We start from the raw sequence: 19,265 nt of genomic DNA, 5'->3' as shown, positions 1-19,265 counted from the left end.
AAGTTGGCGAACAGGTACGCCTTTGCAAACAGGGAGGTGGAGAACTCCCACAGCAATTCTCTGCGAAGCCTGTCGGGGCTGTGAAGGAGGGAGAAGGAAAGAGAGAGTGCAACAGGAAGGTGAGAACAGGAACAGATGGAGAGACGCAGGGATTCTACATTTACAGTCATTTAAAACAGGTGCTATACATAGCCAAGCCTTCAACCAGTTCTCTCATCTAAATGATATCATTACAGCAAGAAGTCATTAAAAAAATCTTTATCCCCCAGACTGTGTACATTTCCCTCTTCTCTCTGGGGAGCAGGGATGAGAACCAAAATTTAGGGGCCCCTCAAGTCATTGAATTTTGCTTTTTATCACCCTATAGCTGTGCTGCATGTGTGTCATTGTGCTTTATATGGGATTAGAGAAGATGTTTTCTGCCTGACTGGCCACAGGCTCTCAGCAGCAAGACGAGGATCATTTCCCCTGAAGAGAAAAGCTCTGCTCAGTCTTGATGTAAACCTCGGCACGTACACCCCACTGATGTTTAGAATAGATTGTCGCTCACATACCAGCAATCTTTATCAGTGTTTCATACGTTTGAGATTAGAGAATGCATATTTCCCAAAAGGTGCTTCAAAAAAGATGGAAATGTACAGTCGTGTTGCTCGAGAAATTGCAGTTTTACCATTTTAGCATCCATGAGGTTACTGTCACCTGGGTTAGGATTAGGATTTGTTTAAGTTCACATTCCCAAATTTTTTATAGAATGTTCACATCTTTGAAACGTCCAAATGGGGATTGTTTTTTTAACAGAAAAAACTGTAATGCCAAATGTCTGTTGACAAACCCAACCCCAACTCAACACCTAGCTAGATTGCTGGTAGCCTGATAAAGAGGTTAAGCACTGAGCAGAACCCAACCCAGTACCACCAGTAAAGGCTTTTACAATCAGTCTTAGGAGTGATATTTTGACTTAATGAATGTCACACCCTCCTCCACACTCATTCTCATGAAAGAGCTTTTCTCTCTATTTTAAAGTCACAGGTCCAGTGTAATCTGAACTGAGTAAAGCAGGATCCTCCTAAACTCTTTGTTCCTGTATTTACTTATGGCGGCTCTCCCTGTTTACATAAATTATTTAGCGCAGAATTGCATCCACCATACAATTGGTATCCAAAGAAAACTATAGACATTGTTACTGACACGACTGTTTGATCAAGCGTGTCAGGTTTTAACTTGGCAGTCACAGCCTTAGTCACTAAATGGATAAATCAATGAAACCCCCATTATTCTATCAATATAATCATCCAAATCCCATCTTTTTTTGTTGGACTTCAGGAACTAACTATGGTCTGTACCATAATCTGCAGTATGTAACCGAAATCTGAAATTCAAAGATACTAAAGTAATCATTCGAATAATAAAGTAATAATGCTATTATATGCCGTATATTGTCTGAATACAAGAAAGTCTCTGACTCAGTGGCCTACATGTGGGCACTGGAGTGCTTGGCACTATACAAGGCTACAATACTGTACTGGTAACCTTAATCAGGAACTCAATGGGACCGTGAAGGCTTGTACCCTGAGGCTGTACTGCAACGGAAAGGACAACTAGGATCAGCGGCAGTCAAGCCACAATCCAGGCTAAAGTATCCATAAACACATCATAAAGCTTGCATCCTGAGATGAGATGCTCCAAGAGTGCTTCAGGCAGCTGAAGACAGACCGTGATGAGGAACAGGAAGAGGAACTATCATGGATAATCAAGTCCCTGCATGGGTTGTACCAATTACCGAGGAAGAGGCTAAGACAAATCCTATCAGTGGCTAGAAAAGGCTGTGCCCGGGCGTTGGTTTAGCTCAGTGCAGGTAACCAGATGCCATATGACTGAGAATGGCGGATGCCGGTTTGAGTCCGACCTATGGCCCTTTTGACTCTTTCTCCACCTCTCCTTTACTTGCAATTCTTCACTGTACCTATCAAATAAAGCCAGAAAACAAAGAAAAAAAAACATAAGAGCAAGCCCCCGGCACCAGATCCAGGCAGTCTGCCACAGCCAACAGTACCCAAGTTGCAGGCTGTGCAAAGGTACCTCTGTACGGTAAATAGCAGCAGAATGTAAAAGCATAGCCAAGTCACTGGAATAGAGTGCGGGAAAAAGCTGAGCTGCATATGGACTAGAAGTCCCCAAGTACTGATGGGTGACGTTGCCAAAGGTGTTTGAGAATGGCAGGGCTGTGGGACTTCAAGTTCCAGACAGACAAGCAGCTACTGGCCAAACAACAAGACAGAGTGGTGGTTGACAAGGAGCAGATTACCGTTGAGATGGATGTGCCAACATCAAAAGAACAAGACACCTGGATTGAACCATATTGTTGTGAAACTGGGTGGATGTGTATTTGATGTGTAACTGAAAGGAGAACAAAACTTTTTCCTAAACTTTTTTTTTGCAAAATTGGTGAAGCCTTATGTAAATATTTCACTGCTTATTTTACATATAGTTTTTTTCTCTGCAACCACTGTTCATTTACATAGATCAATCGATCGATAGATGCATTAAAGTAACTTCCCAGTTGCAAGGAAGGCTGCCAAGTTTCACGACTTGCATCTAAAAAGACTTAGTCAAGCATGAGTTGGCATTCCACTGAAACTGGAGAACACTGATCACAAACATTTCACAAAAGTGTTATGGTTTGTTGACAGTTTTGACACTGACGGTTGTATAAACTGCAAACGTCATAGAATTTATGTGACTTTCAGTTGGCGTCATTTTCCATGTTCAAAAGTAATTCCTCTGACATTGGTATGTTTCTGAACTTTAGGTCAGAAAGTGTAAAAATCTATAAAGAGCATTTAAATAGATGGATCGCTATTTCTAGTCTTGAATTCCCAGATGGATTGTAGAGACTTATCTGGTGCCATTCTTTGGTGTTGTAAGGTGGGGGTTTTTTGCCCTTTTTTGTATAAGCAATCAGAAACTAGCAACAGTAGCTAGTTAAAACTTTTGTTTTAATATGATATGTTCAACATGGGTCCAGTACATCATTTGAGTGCATATTCATTGTTACCCAGGCTCATCAATCTCACAAACGGAGCCTTTGGCGGCCCTTTTTCACTCCCTGCTTTCAAGTCCTTTAATGCTATGTTAATGCAGGCCCTGCATTCACTCATATCTTGCTTTCGATTGGCTTGCCCGCTGCAATTTGCTGCTAATGGTCCAACCACCACCCCATCCCATTCCACCCCTTCTACCCACCTCCCTTTCCCCATTTTCACTCTCCTACTCTCTCTCTCTGGCTCACTCTCTTCTTCCAGCCTTGAGGCGTCCTGTTTCAGCTCCTTCGCTTTCACTCACAATGCTGTGGAGAGGGTGAATGGGAGAGGTGGAGGTGGTGGGGTGGGCATTTAAGAGAGCAGTAGGTGGGAGTGGAGTCTGACCGCAGAGGGTCTAGTGTTTAAGAGAAAGGGAATTCTCTCTTTCACTCACTCTTTCCCTCTCTCAGCCTCTCGTTCTCTCTCGCTCTCTTTCTCTCCTCACTGGCTGCTCAACATCAGCTGGCTCTCTAGGTAGACTCGAGTAAACACTCAAAGAGAACAGAGAGAAGAGGGAAGATGACAGAGCTGTCAGTGCTCTGAGAGATACAGACCGGTGAGAACATTTGTCAGGGCTGGCTGATAAGGCTCTCCTCAAGGCTTCTTAGATTGCTCATCGGTGGAGAGGCTGCAAGCATTCTCTTCAAGGTAAGTTACCTCCTTTACCTGCACTGAGCCAGTGTTTGAATAAGAGCAGAATGAATGGGCTGCTTCACTTACCTAATTAAGATCCATTTTGAAAAGGAAATGGCAGTGAATGACAACTTTAAACACACTGTCTCAGCTCTGTTCTTCCATATTAGTGTATATTCAAACTTTTTCCAAAGATTTCTATCCTGTTTTGGCCAATTTTATGAAATGCATAGATAGTGCAATGGTTATTGGCATTAGAAAAAATCTTTTGATTATTCACTGGATTGTTTGCCCCCCAAAAATGAAAATTTGGTGTAACTAGCGTAAGCCGACCAACATTTCAGATTTTTGCTTTGATTTCTGAGGTGCTTTGACAGGTTTTCATGGCAGTGATAGTGACCATGTTGAAATCTATACATCGATCTCACATGGAGAATGTGTGGATGATGTTAGCAAAACCATTGCTTGCTCTGCAAAGCAGTTACTGTAATTCATTCTATGTTTTGTAATTCGAGCATTCAGGTTGTCTTAATTGTGCTTTTTACTGCATGCACCTGGCTGCCAATTATGTTTTACTGGGAAAAGTTTTTCCTCTTGTCGGCTGTTTCCCTATTATTACCAGAGAGCCGGTAAAAAAGAGTGATGTTTGTAGATAGAACAGTGTCATAATCTGCTGAATTATTCTACCTGCATTAGGGCTGATGCTGAGTTATTGTCTGATGGCACAGCAGTGCCAAGATGGTTAGTGTTACTATGCGCTTGTCCAACGTATGTGAGTGTGAGCATGCATGTGTGTTTGGACTACTTGCTGAAGTAGGTCCAGCTGTACACTTTATGGCTGCCAGCAGACAGTAGGCTTCTGTAACCCAGGAGACAGACAGCTGCTCTGCATTAGATGCTGCCGGTTGGTTCCTGTCCCAGATCTCCAACATACACAGTGCCTGTTGTAAAGCGGCAGCCTTACTGAAACAAACACACCAGCCTGGTCAGATGGCAAAAAATGTCTTTAGAAATAAGCTCTTTGATCGTGTACACAGACACAAATAGTTTTATTTCTTTAAGCTCAGCACGAGTTTGAAACAAATACAACAGGAAACGTGCTTTGTTTCTGCATGCATATGATCACATCTATGGATGAGATTGTCAGCAGCTCTGCATCACCCTGGCAACCAAGAAAATTTTCTAAGAAACCAAGTACTTGGCTAACCCTAGCTAGGTAGTTTTAATATCACAAACCTAACCCTACTTTTATTGATTGAGTTTAAAAAAAAAAAAAAAAAGGGAGTCCCTTGGAGGACTTGAACTGTGGTCACACATAGACATGTCAGTGGCATGGCTATATGCACAGAAATTAAAATGTGTGAAATTAGCTGGATAAAAATCACATTCAAGGAAATACAAATAATGGGGTGTGTAGGAGGAACAAAGAAACGTGTTTCTAAAAGTATAAAATATTAGATTACATGTGGTGCTTATGGGTTGAACACACATCTCCATGTGCTTCCCAACCTCTTATCATGAGTTCAGCTTCATGCTTTTGTTTCCAACAGGAGTTTGTAGAGAGAGAAACCATCAACCTGAGGGTGTTTGATAGACTAGTATGCTGACAGTAAATATGGGATTTTTAGGGTTTCTGCCAATTGTGGGGTTTTTTTTCTTCTTTTGTTGGACAGAAGATAAAACACTTAATGTTAGTCTTCTGCCATTTCTGTCAAAAATGTTGCCTTTGTGGTCACAACTCCCTAAAAGTGTGTTGGTAAAATACAGTAACATTAGCAGAATTATAGAGCTGTCATTGGTAACTGAAGCAGCAGCAGTATCAGTCACACCTACAGTATGAGGCAAAGACAGTTACTAGTCCTTTTTTCAATTTGTAAGAGAATAAAAGGCATTTTTGCTAAAAAAAAAAAATAATAATTCAGAAATACATATCTCTTAAAAGTTTTCAGTCTCGAAAACTTTATTTTGGGCCACTATAGGTTTTCCACCAAAAGCTGGTGAAATCCTTTAAGGTGTGTCAGCTGTTCTTCAAGGCAGGCAGAGACGGGATTTATTCATTTAAACTTTACACCTCGAAGCTGTTTGAAGAAAATCACATCCTCATGGTGGCTGATATCAAAACCTTTATCTACATCTTAGGGAGAATGTGAATGGGTAAGTTGGTGCAGAAGGCGAGAAGTGATGAGACCCACAGGAGACCCACGGGATACCAGGGGAGCATGTGCTGGATGGTAATTGTGTATGATGAGAAGATGCACACACGGGGAAGGAGCCTGGCTGTGTTTCAACAGCCGTCTAAGCCTTCAGGTCCACTGCAGACCTTTCATATCTTCCTTAAATATCTCTCAGAAGATTTACAAGTAATTTTAACCTATTTCCATGTCCAACATGGGTCTGAGTAATGTCGGTGTAACAGGAGTGCCATGTGACCATCACTGGCAGCGCAGGCTCGGCATATTAATGTTTTATGATGGTTTGGCTATGCATATAAGTAGCCACTGACAGTGACACTTGGCGTAACGATGAGTGGGAAACAGGCCTTTGTTTGGACAGCTGTTGGCTCCGAATGCTCCGTGCCCTACAAAGCTTTATTAGAGGGCGACTGTCTTTAACCCCACTTTGCTCCTCCACTGGTGATTGAGAATGAACAATAACGTGGATATTCACGATGACCCACGTTAGACAGGACTCAGGAGAAATGCTCTGGTTTGACTAAATGAACCTCATGTTTAATTTAGTCTGGTCTGGACAACCTTTACTGTCTCTTCTGCTGCTCCTCTCTTTGTCTTTCCTCATTGACATTGTTGCTGGTTTTTGATGAAATGTCTCGCTTAAATTATAAAGTTAAGCCAAATTTGACATAATTTATTATTTACAGTGCAAGATCATTTAATCTGGACTCTGATAACAGATTCAGGGTTTACAAAGAATAAGTCAGACTGCCTTTGGTGATCCCCTAATTTTCACGTAGGACAATAGCAGAACATATTTTTTTTATTTATCCTCTTAAGGAAATATCTACCAAAATAATTCCCCAGATCTAAGACACTACTATATGTGTAGATGTATAAATAAACAGAGTGTGCAAGTTCAAAGTTCAAGCGTAGTCTAGTGGTCAATATCTCAGCTATATGAAAGAAATGCAAAAACCAGCAAACAATTTCTCGCCATTGGAAGGAAGATATTGGGATTGATGATCTAGCTAGCAAGTTAAAAAGAACTTGTTTTTACATTACAGATACAACTACATATTGTAGGTGTTGTGGCATTTTTTAGCATCTATGCTTATTAAATGGTAGTCCAGTAGAAATTATATGAAATTTGTCAAAGTCTCACTTCAGTTCATATCTGATCATGTTGTATACTTCACTCCTGAATTGAAAGGCATCATCATAGGGAAATCATTCAGCAGGCATCCAGTTTTATTAATTACAAGACGATGATGTGTCCATTTATAAGGGCTTTGCTTTCCTGTTCTCTCTTTTTTTTAAGTATTTGTCAGCCTTGGAATTTACACCGGTTCTTCAGAAAGTTAATTACAGCGTTGCCCCTTTCCCACTAAAGCTTACTCAGATTAGTCATCACCAAAAACAAAGGCACCCCGTCAAAGAAATCCAGTGTTTTAACCATCCCAGATGGTTGTTCCTCTAATGCTAATGGGTAACGGGAAAGAAGTGGAAGTCTTGGAGCTGTTGGATCCGGGATGCCTTTGTATTGCCTGGCCCTTCACTGAAGGCAACCAATAGATGAACATTTGTGGTAGACACTTTGCTCTGACACTTTGCCACCACCAGTGACCTCACACATTGGAATGTATTAGCCATAATGTTTTTGAAACGTGATGGGGGCCCTTTCGAGAGGGGCAGACAATTTAAATTTGAGAAAATGGTAAAAAAAAAACAGGGAAGCCAATGAAGAGCCGACCCCGGGCACCGGGGTCATTAGGCTCATACAAGTGTCTGAATGGAAGGCACTCCCAATTTGGACATGCAACACGCTTCAGGCTTTCATTGCAGACAAGGACAAACAGATGTCCGTGTATCACAGCCAACATGCTTGCTTCCATTGCTACTGAAGAGGGGGGAAAAATCTTTTCCATCCAGTTTGAATAGAAATAGCAAATAAACCTCCAGTGTAAAGCCGTGTAAAGTGCTAAAACATGCAGTCTTTGAATGGGCATGAAAACTCTTTGGCATGTTTGCCCAGAAATGCCTACATTTACCATTCCGGTTACTCTGGAACTCAGACATGTACGATAGTTGACATGGGACAAGGCCTGTTCCCTGAGTTCATATTGTTTTCATCTGCACATGAACAGATGTGGGTTAACAAATAAATTTGTCAGTAGTGACTTGCTGTCGGAATTTTCCCATTCCTGAGTTTCATGACTAATAGCTGGCACCTCATTTCTAAGCAAATAGTGGCCTGTGGCCCAATTCCGACCATGTGGAAAAACACATGACCCTGTTGTTAGCTGAAACTCTTGATTACATAAAAACGTACACTGTTCTTACTCACACATACTGAGAGAAAATATAAATAAATAGCTCCTGTTTTCAAAGAAAAATCTTATACTTCTAACTATTGTCTGTCATAGTTTTATAAAGACAAACATCAGTATATGAGAAGAACCATCAGTGGTAAAGGTTTTGTTCTTGAATGAATTAAAAGAAATGATCGTGATTGGGGATGCCCTAAAAATCTTTATCCAGCAGCCATTGCCAGTATTTCTTTTTCTTTTGTTCTTTATAAAAAAGTGACCTGTTTTAAAGTTTGTCATTATCCAGTTGATCCAAAAATGACAGAAGTGATAACCGCGAATACTTAATGGGAACTGACAGTGATGTAATCTTATCTGCAACATGCTGATATCAGTCAACAGCAACAGTATCATCCAATACCAATATTCAGCTAATATATTGGTACATTGCTAGAAAACAGATGAAAGTTGTTGACTGTATCTGATGTAAATTAAAAGAAACTAATTCCTGACCTTTGCGTGTGACCCACTGCATACTCAAAAGTATAAAATGTCAGTCATGTAAAATTAGACAGATTGCAAGGAGATATTACACCCACCTTGCAGCTGATAAAGCCAGGTGTTTGTTACATGGTAAGTTTAGACAAGTGCCTTCAGTTGACATCAATACCTCTGTATAGCATTACAATACAAGCAGCACTAGATAAAGTCAGATTTCTATAGTAACTGTAGTGCAGAGTACACAGTGAGGAGAGGAACTAGGTAGAATGGAGGGCCATGAGTACACAAGCGTCTGGAGAAAATAGCAGGTGGACGTGCTCTAAAGGCTACTCATATGAAGCTGCCAAGCCTCCACACCACACAGGGGTCACACTAATAAACAGTCGGTCACCAGCAGCCAGCATGTTAAAAAGCTCATGAACAATGAGTAGCATCCAACCTCTCCATCTGGACCCAGTGAGAACAGCAGTGCAAGACCGAGGCACCGCAGGGGAGGAGTCATAAAGAATATTAATGGGCATCACAGTAAGCCATGACTCAGATCACAATGCTGTAAAAACTCCGCCAAGATTTGAATGTCTGCTGTACTACTGACTCAGTCTCGTTTGTCAACATTCATTTTCTCCATATCTTTGTGTCAAAGTGGGAAATTGGTTTTGGTTGAAGAAATAGACTTTCTGGGGGCAGTTTCAGTTTGACACGTCTGCTGAGGCTTCAAATCACTTTTTGTGAGACAGGGCACAGCATTGGCAGAGCACTCTCTCTGGTATCGAGATAAGTGTTTCTGCCGGCATCTCAGATACAGCCTCCCATGTCCACCTTATCAGCCGCAAACACACTAACCTCCACTAACTCCCCCGCTATCTGTGTCATCGGATCCAATGGGGTCACAGTGGAGGGCGAGCGAGCGCTGTCTCAGTTTGATGAAACCAGTCTTCTTTTCATCTATGAAAAACAGACTACTTCACTTCATTATTCTTTAGAAAGTCAAGGTATTGTTTTTATTTTCCATAAGAAAAGCAATAAGCAAATAACAGACACAGAGAGTTTTGGTGAAAATCATAATGTATTTAAATCAGGCTAAAGGCACTGACATGAAATCAGTTGTTTCTCTCAATCTTCAAATGGAAAGAACTGGGCGAAGGCTGCCACCTGGACCCCAGATCAGGACTAAAATAATCTTGTTTTCCTTTATTGTTAACGTGAGTAGAGAATAAACCATTTGCAAATAATTGTAATTTTAAAAAAAGCGGAAAAACTTTTAATGGTATTTGTATTCCAATATCAGCTTTTGGAACAAAAATACAGATGGCTATTTTTAAAGAAAAATACTAGTAAATCCAAACCTTTTTTAGTCCAATTAACAGTCCAGAACTGGAAGATATTAATTTTACTATCATGAAAACAAAGACAGCTTTTAACATTTGTGCAAGAAATACTGTTTAAAACAACTGATAATGAATTGTTGGGTTTTTTTCACATGCTATTTATGATTTTGTCAGCTAATGAATTTAGCAATAAATGTGTTAGCAAAGATACCTGCTAGACATGCAGCATCATTAGCATTAATGCCAGTGGGAGTCTGACAGTTGATCAAATCAAAGTGCACAAAGATGCTAAGTGTCATGGTCCTGCGACCATGACTCAGTGACTTTATGTTTATGTTCTTTATTGTTATTACTTTCATTATTATTCATGGCTGTTTTGGGATGGTTTGTGTTTGGGATTTTAGACACTGGGTTCTGGGTTTGTGCTCCCTCTGTTGGTCCCTGGTGTTAGTGTTCCCCTGTCTCGTCAGGTTAATCAGGTCCAGCTGTTTCCCCCACCTGTGTGTGATTTCCCAGTGTCTCTTTGTGTACTTATAGTGTGTGATTTCCTCTGCTCCTCGTCGCGTCGTCTGTGTTCATACCTGGTGTAATCCCCTGCGTGCTCTCCCTGCTGTTCTCCCTTCATGCTCAGGTTTGCTATTTCTTTGTGTAGTTTCTCCCAGTTAGTTCATCCTTAGTTCTGTTTTACCATCCCCACTTTATATAGGATATTATCAATAAATCACCCTCACACCTGAATAAGTGCTGCGTTTTGAGTCCTCCTTTCCACTCTCCACACGGCCGCTGCCCCGGACCGTGACACTAAGACCCTCTGTAAACTGAAGCAGACTGCTGTCCCTGTGTGGCTACACATTACTGATCGTGATCGTGCCTTTGCTGTAGTTGCTCCCAAGTTGTGGAATGATCTACCCTTGCAGGCCTCTTCTCTCTCTGAATTTAAAAGTCTTCTTAAAACATATTTATTCGCTGAAGCCTTTGGCATTGATTAGAGGGGTTGACTCAATTTGTTTTAACATGTTTCAATTTATTTTAGTTTTTTTAGTTATTTATTTTATCTTATCTTATTTTAATTTTCTTTACTTATGCTATTAGCATGTACAGCACTTTGTGAACTCTGGTTTTATGTTAAAGTGCTTTATAAATAAAGGTGGTATGGTATGGTATCATAAAAAGAGTTCAGCTCAAAAGACTATGATTGTATGAAATACAATAGTTTTACACACTGATCTAGCTAATGTTATTACTGAAAGCAAAGTCTCATTGATCTTATTTAGATAATAATTGACTATGCATGGACATATTATGTAAGATTTCAAGGACTGTGTTAAGTATGTAGGTTGTATGTAGTCATTTAGCCTTAGATCACAAAAATGGACAAAAACATGTTGTTTTGCAAGCTCTTGTTTTTGTAAGCTCCTGGTTTTGTGCTTTATAGTTTTATGACCGTAGCTTTCTTGACTTTTCTGAAGTGACTATACAGTATGGCTACTGTAGCCCAAAATGCCTTTAACAGCACAAATATAATCAAGACTATCTAGCTCAGTGGCTTAAATTAGCCTTTTGAGGACTAGCAGACAGCAGCTAGCAGCCATACTTGTCAATCAAAGCAGGAACAGACCTTATTTTAAGCTTCAGGACAACACCAGGCTGTAAACATGTGAATTCTGTCCCATATATTTAACATGGCAGTCTAAGAAGATGGATTTGCTCTTGGAGCATTTTGCTTACACCAAACCCAACTTTAATCCTAACCACCAAAGTGAGCTGCTAGGTGGTAAGTTTAAGATTCTTTTTCTTACTGCCAGGTCTAGAGGCATCAGCTTTGTGCATGGCAATATTATTTATCTTGCACAAAGGGTGACCAACAGGATCAAGATGAAAGTGTAACCAGGACAGTGAAGTTAGCACAAACTGCCCTGGAACAACTCAAAACCCAAACCTGACACATCACAAGGTTGTTGTATTTTCTCGGTCAATCTTGTTTCCATGTGGCCAGCGCTGTTTCCTTGTTGGTTAATGATATTACCAGTTTTCTCCTTTTCTCCAAATGTGTACTTCCTTCTCTTTTAGACGGAAGTTTGGGTTGAAAGATTGGCGCGCTGGCTTTGTTCTCTTCCTGCAGACTGCAAACGTAGAAACCAGAACTTTTAAACTCAGGGCCCAGTGATGACACATTTAATTGTCACTGGAGTCCACCTTAGTTGAGACATCTACCATATGGCAGGTCCAAAATAAATCAGGCCATGAAGCTGTTACTCTACTAAGGCAAGCATAAATGTATAGCAGAATAACACAGAGCCACAGTCACTACTGGTGGATAACAGGAGCAGCGTCAACAGACGACGCAGCAGCCATCTGATAACTCGACAACAAACAAACTGAATAATGAAGCAGTGTGCCCCACTTGATGTGTAAATGTTGTAAATATTCAATGACTACAACTACAAATCAAGTCCCAGGACTGCATGTTAAACAGGTCTGATAGGATGCACTTGCTTTCTTTTCATTTCTGAAGAATTTATCAAGCTTGCCTAGTTTTGTAGGTCACTGGTGACAAAAACTCAGCTTGCCTTCTTTGGTACAGAATACGGATCTGGGTCGCTATAAGAACTGAATGCAGCCTTATTGTCTGGGGTTCTTTTCACCTTGAGATTCTGTCACACTATAATAAGGGAAAATGACCAGGAAATGGGCCTCAGTCACGGATACGGAAAATGTGTTTTTTTTCTCTTTATCCTACCTATATTTAAAGGGTAATGTCATATCCCAAGGAGCCACAAATCAAACTAAAGAGCTAAACCCTGCTGACAAATAAATGAACATATTTATCAAAATCAACCTGCCTTCAAGGTGGGATAAATCCCCAACATACAGCATCGCTGTCTGATATTGATTTGACTCTTGTTTTTCCATCAAGGTCACAACCAGAGAGAGATACCAAATTGCTGAGGACAGCACTACAGCTATGAGTTATAATCATCAAACACAGAAATGATTTTCCAGGAGGAGGCCTAGCTTGAGTCGGCTGCTCAATGACTGATCAATGATACGGTTGTTGCTTCTTCTCAGAAAAGGTTTTAGAATTTTATCACCTCGTGCTTTGGAGGACACACACTATATTTCTCTTTCTGCCTTCTTTTTATGGTCGATGAGGCTGTTTTGCTGAACTGCGTAAAAGCCTGATGGCAGAGTGAAGAATGGCTGGGGAGATGCACTGTTAGTAGACAGGCCCAGAAGCCATCAGTTTTGGCTTGTTTCCTTGTGTAAGGTGGGATAAGGGGTGAATGAACAGGTGAGATGATGAGTGCAGGATGTGGTTCAAATGTGGCAATGATCGAGCCAGCCAATGATATCACGGCAAAAGAGATGGAGCTCCACTCTGTCTGCTCTTTTGAAAAGTCTTGCTCCAGCTTTTGCCAAAATTCAGATTCTAGCAGTTAGTTAAAGTCAGCAGGTCACCACATGCTTTGCATATTAAAGTGAAAGGCCACTCCAAACTTGCTGCAAATTCTGTTTCAGAGGAAACTGTACAGACTTCACAAATTATATGATTTCGATATAGCGGGTAGCTACGACTCAGAAGTTGGAGCATGTGGAAGATTTGTGGTTTGATTCCTGGATGCAAAGTATCGTTGGGCATGATAATGAATCCTGGGTCGCTCCGAATGCATTGTGACACAATACACAGTGTGAATATATGTGTGAATGGATGGATGAGACATGTTGTATAAAATGCTTGGAGTGCTGTACAGGGAAGATGCAATAAAAAGTCATTTTACAGTTGTAGTCAGAAGTTTAAATGATTCATGATTCTGTTTCTTTAAACTGTTCTTTTCAATGGTGGAATGATTATACAATATACACCATTAATTATTACTTTAAAAATAATTTGAAAAGAAGTTTGAATTTATTTTGTATTTTTTTCTGATACACACAAGGTCAAAAGTATACCTATAAACTAAAATATATATACATACACTCATTTAAATCTTCCAATAAGTAGTGCTGGAAGTTCTCCAATATCCTTACTTGGCAAGGCCAACTTTTTGTTAACTCTGTTTTTTAGTGATCATAATTATCTTCAAATACTAGTTTCTGTCTGCAGCATAAAAAGGATTTGTTTGACAGCACTGATTTGGATTGATCAGCAGTCAGGATCTATAATGGAGAACTGTAGATTTACACAGTTTGGGAAGGACTCTTGGAGAAATTTGCAAACAATGACAGATTCTAAAATCATCACTTCAAACAACTCTATATAAGTACAAAATATTCAGATTTGTCACCACTTCACCAAGGTCTGGAAGAACACCCAAAACAGTCACACTCAGATGAGAGGAAATTGGTGACAGATATTTGTGAGTCTTGATGGTTCACGAAGGCTCAAGTCTCCTCTGTGAACTGTAACCTGGTGGAACACCAGCAGTTTACAGTTCACAGTGAAGCATGTTTTACATTACTGTAGCTTGAGACCATGACAGACCATGACATTAAAAAAAACTTCTGCTCCAAAATAGACACCTGCAAGTTTGCCGAAAATTTGCAGCTGCCCATGTGGACAGAATTCAGGGTCAGATGAGACAATGGGTGCAATGACAAGAGGTATTTTTGGACAAGTGAAGACGAGACTTTAAAATTTAAGAACACATGAAGATGAAGCAGGCAAATATTAAGCTTCTTGAATGGCTTTCCTAAAGCCCCAACCTCAATCAAGTTAACTATGTTTAAGTCACGTCCATGCAGGGAAACCAACCAGTTTAAATGAACTCTACCTATTCTTTCAAGAAGAGTTGTAAAATATCCAGCCAGAGCGATGTCAAAAGCTCATCGATGGCTATCAAAGTGTACGGTCAAGTTGCAACTTGCTAAGGAATGTTTAACCAAATAGAAGTGTGGGTTATATGTGTACGTTTGACCATGTGTGGATAAGAGAAAATTCGATATAAATTCAAACTTGTGTACCCAGTTCTTCAGGTATAGAACTCTCTCTTCACAGTATGTACAAAAATCGACAATCCCTGCTAGAAACAGTGTATTTTAATCCAAGCCATGAATTATGCCCAACATGGACCAAGTTGTTTTGGTGTCTAAATCAGACAATATACAAAATCAAAAAGCAAAGAGCAGCCTGAAGTAAACATTTGTCTCATTATCACATGATTTTTGTTGTTGCTGTCACCAGCTATTGTGTTTTCCAGCCTGCTAGATTGTAAAGGTGAGTCTTTTTAGCAGCAAAGTAAAAGCACTTGCTCTCACTAGGTTGTGATCAAATTCATTTTGGATGATACTGAATGAAAAATTGTGCCAAGGGATTATTTTTGAATGAAAATAAAATATTGTAAATTTGTTAGCTTTTTGACAGCTAATCACTACCATCACTGACCAAAACCCCAAACTAAAGTGTTTAGAGTTTTCCTCTGTGTGAGGTATAAAACGTCAAGTGTCTCTGTAGCGCTCATTCACAATGGGGCGATTTAGATCAGTTGCACCAAACGCTTGTGCGCCAGCAGGTTTCCCTGGGTGAAATTCTCCTCTCATTCAACTACAAGGCAAGCAACAAGCTTTGTTACTGTTTGAGAAGCTAACTATACAGCAAAACTAAGTGAGGGAATAACAAAGCAGCAGCAGTCAGATTGTATCAAGTCCATGTCTACAGTGCCAACAACCAGCTGCATTAGCATAGTGCCAGGACCACAGGGTGCCCATGAAGGAAGTCCAAACAGACGGATCAGCTCTGTGTTTCTCAGAGTCACACTAAGATTCCCTCATTCTGATTGTTCTGCTTCATATTAAAAACGACTTTATGGCAACTAAGAAGAGAAAGATCAAATCAAAATATTTCAAGGGCTCAGTGGAAGTTTCTTCTCTTCATCTATTTCTAAGTAAAGGCAACTTCTGCCAGAGCCACAGAGCTCGTACAAAGCCCACTTTGGTCTCTGGGGGTTGGTTTCTCTTAAAGGTCCATGTGGAGAGCAGCCAGCCTTCAAAGTGAGAAAGCCAACCATCCGCCCAGAACTAAAACCTTAGCAGCAACTCAAAGCAATTTTCTGGCTATTTTGTTGATTTAATCCCTAGTTTGTGATGCTTGGGCACAGCAGTGGGACTGTATTAGTGTCTTGTGTGTGTGGAGACAGGAGGATGGTGGAGGGAGCTTTCACACCCCTGAGGGCCCAGATCTTCAGCACTCCCATATTAGAACTTTTACAGTCTACCCATCATGGAGGCGTTCATCCCTGTCTGTCTAATCATGGGACTGGTAATGTTGTGGCTGAGTAGGGGGTGAAGCTGTGGGATCCTTCCAAGCTGAGCTCATCTGTCAGCTTGCCTAATCATGCGTCAGGCTGAGATGAAGAGAACAAGTGGAATGTTACCTGCTGACTGTCACCCTGTGGATGTGAAAATGGCCAGTTAAGATGATCTTGAATCCCACATCATTGCAACTAAGTCTAGAGAGAGGAGAGCAAATTAAACCCCTCCATACATATTCCACTGCAATCACACATTTTTGTGTCTGCTTAGCTAGACATTTTCATGTTGACTTCTAACTGCTGCCATTAACCTTTAAAGTAGCCAAGGCAAACACTGGTTTTTATTAAAGGTAGGAAAGGATCAGTGTCAGCATCTCTGACAAGGTGGAGAAAAAGCACAATTATATAAACTCAACCTAAGCCAAGCTCCTCAAAAAGTAACGAGTCTGTGGTGATGCATGGAATCTATATTTGTGGTTTTCTGTTATCCTCTTGGTTCCAATTGCTGAAAGGGCCAGGAAATTTACTTTACTTTACATTTCTGCATGTAAAAGAAAAACAAGAACCAAAATGCTTTAAATTCTTTACATCTACCAAGTTCACCAACACCAATTAGCAAAGATTTAGACAAAGGGTTCAACCTCTTTTAAGACAATTTTCAATGATTTTGAGCACCCAAATATGAAAATATTTAACAGTAAAACAAATGCCAAAAACGGATTTGATTTGATGTGCAGCATATTCTGGTTTCTGAAAATGTACATTGTATGTGGCCAGAACAAAACCCATCCCTCACCATAGACATATTGCTGATGACCTGATAGATTTTAGGGTCTGGAAATGGGATGACAACACCTTATTGTGTACACTTTTTAAAGCTCTATAACAAAGGCATGCATATAACAAACCTGTATATTCAAATTTAATATAAGATCAAAGCAATAAACAGTTTGTTTTGTTTTGTTTTTTTGTTTTAATCCCACAAACTCAGCACATTTTCCAGCAGACCTTTTTAAAGAATCATGTTTCAGAAGCATTAAGAATCAAGTTACAGAACTAAAAGAAAACCAATTGGCTTTCAAGGGGGAGCGCTCTGGGAATGCTGACCTGCTGGTTTGCAGGAGTGGAAAGGAAGTTCATCCAGGCCCTCTGTGCTTTTATAGAAAGACCACAGATGGTTTAGCTATACACCAGTATTAATCTGTCAGCTTGGTTTGTGTTCTGGGCTGGGGGGAATAGAAGAGGTTCTACACCATGCAGGTGTTATTGTGATTGTTTGTGTCATGACAGCCCGTCTTCATGAATGCTTCGCTTAGATCCATAAGGTCACAGGCCAGCCCTTGATCCTTCCCTGGAAACAACAGGGTGTATGTCTCGTCTATTGAGAGCAGAGGGGCAAAAACGGGTAAGTGGTAGCAACAAGAATAGAGATGGGAATTTATTAGAGGCAGGTAGGGGGAGGTGTCATTATCATATTTCTGTCAAACAACCAAAAAGGAGCCCCAAGCACTTAGTGACTGTAGGGACAAAGAGGATGAGTCCTCCAGAAGAACCTGGATAAGGGAGGTGTAGCTATCGCTTGTGAACAGTTGTGGAATGTTGAGAAAAAGAAAAAAAGCAGCATAGTCAGACAATGAACAACAGAATTTTTAAAATACAAACTATTGGAGCCAGCAAAAATGTACATATGTATGTGTGTGCAATCATGTGACTTTTTAGTTTATTCTATCAAGAATGGCAGCAGAGAGAATGCAAAACATGTATAAATACATGTTTGTTTTTTTTACATGTGAATGTAATAAAGATATGAGACAAACCTAATTTCTTTCTCAAAATTGGTCCTCTGTTTGTTTGTACTTACTCTTTCCTATAGGAATCTGGAAGGGAATACCTATTTGCTACTAAACTCATAAGCTGCAGTGGCAGGGTGTCATCATGGGAATGAGAAGTTTCTTTTTGGGCTTCTTAACTGTGGCCCTCATCCTCCAGTTTGCCACTGCTGGCCTTGTCAGGAATGTCATCCGCCATCGCAGAGAGGCTCTGATGCCGAAGAAAACCCAGGAGAACCTCACACTCCCCCATCCTGACCAGCCGGTAGTTTTCAACCATGTCTACAACATCAACGTCCCCTCCACGTCGCTCTGCTCTGTGGACCTTGACTCACCAGGAGGTACTGACCTCAAGCACAAGACCGTCCCAATGGAGATGCAGAACACCGAGCACATGGAACACACGATGGATGGTGACAATCAGATCGTTTTCACCCATCGCATCAATATCCCCAAGCAGGCATGCGGCTGTGAAAACCAGCTGCCAGACATCAAGGCTATCCTGAGCAGGCTAGAGATGCTGGAGTCAGAGCTGTCTAGTCTGAGGGAGCACTGTACCAGTGGAGCAGGTTGCTGTGGAGCTCAAGTTACAGGTAAGTCTACATCTGTTACTGTATATGCACTCACTGTAATTACAAGTGTTATAATGACAGTGTGTTTACTGTACATATAGGCTCACGTGTGTACAGGCATTTTAATAAACATCGGCAAAAATGCACAGAAAAAGCTTTTGTCCTTAAAGGTGCACTCAATAAATCTTTGAGGTTATTTGATAAAAAAAATAATTCTCTTTTAATTAACCTATTAAAAATAAATATGAGTGAGCAGCAGTTTGTGGAAGCCACCATGTTCCCCAACATATCTATCTACAATCTACTGAAGTGTCCCATCCATCCATTCAGTTTTCACAGGGTCGCGGGGGGTGGTGCTGTATCCCAGTTGTCGTACTGAAATGTATTATTAAAATTTTTACATAAAAGAGGCATTTTTGGTCGCTGAAAATAGCAGTTTTAAAAAATACTTTCCAGGAAGAGAAGTTTGAGAAACCATATGTGGATTAGGAAAGAGAAGAATTTGTCTTGCAACATCTATAATAATATGCAAGTATGCATCTTTATGTCCTTTTCTGATGTCAAACTAGGTGGGAGTTAAGTTAAAGCTGCCCA

The 19,265-nt window shown here is 40.5% G+C and overlaps 1 protein-coding gene across 8 annotated transcripts in view; it reads left to right on the top strand.

Moving 5' to 3' along the window:
* Positions 1-19,265, top strand: part of tncb (tenascin Cb) — a 114,236-nt gene that overhangs the window by 51,025 nt on the left and 43,946 nt on the right. For 2 of the 8 annotated variants that reach the window (XM_014409216.3, XM_076890680.1), the window contains exons 3-4: positions 3,543-3,728; positions 18,144-18,692. In XM_014409216.3, coding sequence (XP_014264702.2) covers positions 18,206-18,692 — 487 coding nt within the window. In that variant the 5' untranslated portion in view covers positions 3,543-3,728; positions 18,144-18,205. Of the gene's footprint in view, positions 1-3,228; positions 3,729-11,667; positions 11,797-18,143; positions 18,693-19,265 lie in introns of those variants that run through there. The other 6 variants (XM_076890681.1, XM_014409218.3, XM_014409220.3 and 3 more) reach the window with 5 other exon arrangements.

Source organism: Maylandia zebra, linkage group LG12 (assembly GCF_041146795.1).
Source record: "Maylandia zebra isolate NMK-2024a linkage group LG12, Mzebra_GT3a, whole genome shotgun sequence".
NCBI classification, from domain to species: domain Eukaryota; kingdom Metazoa; phylum Chordata; class Actinopteri; order Cichliformes; family Cichlidae; genus Maylandia; species Maylandia zebra.
The sequence above is the reverse complement of the archived record's forward strand: the minus strand, read 5'-3'. Positions and strand labels throughout refer to the sequence as shown.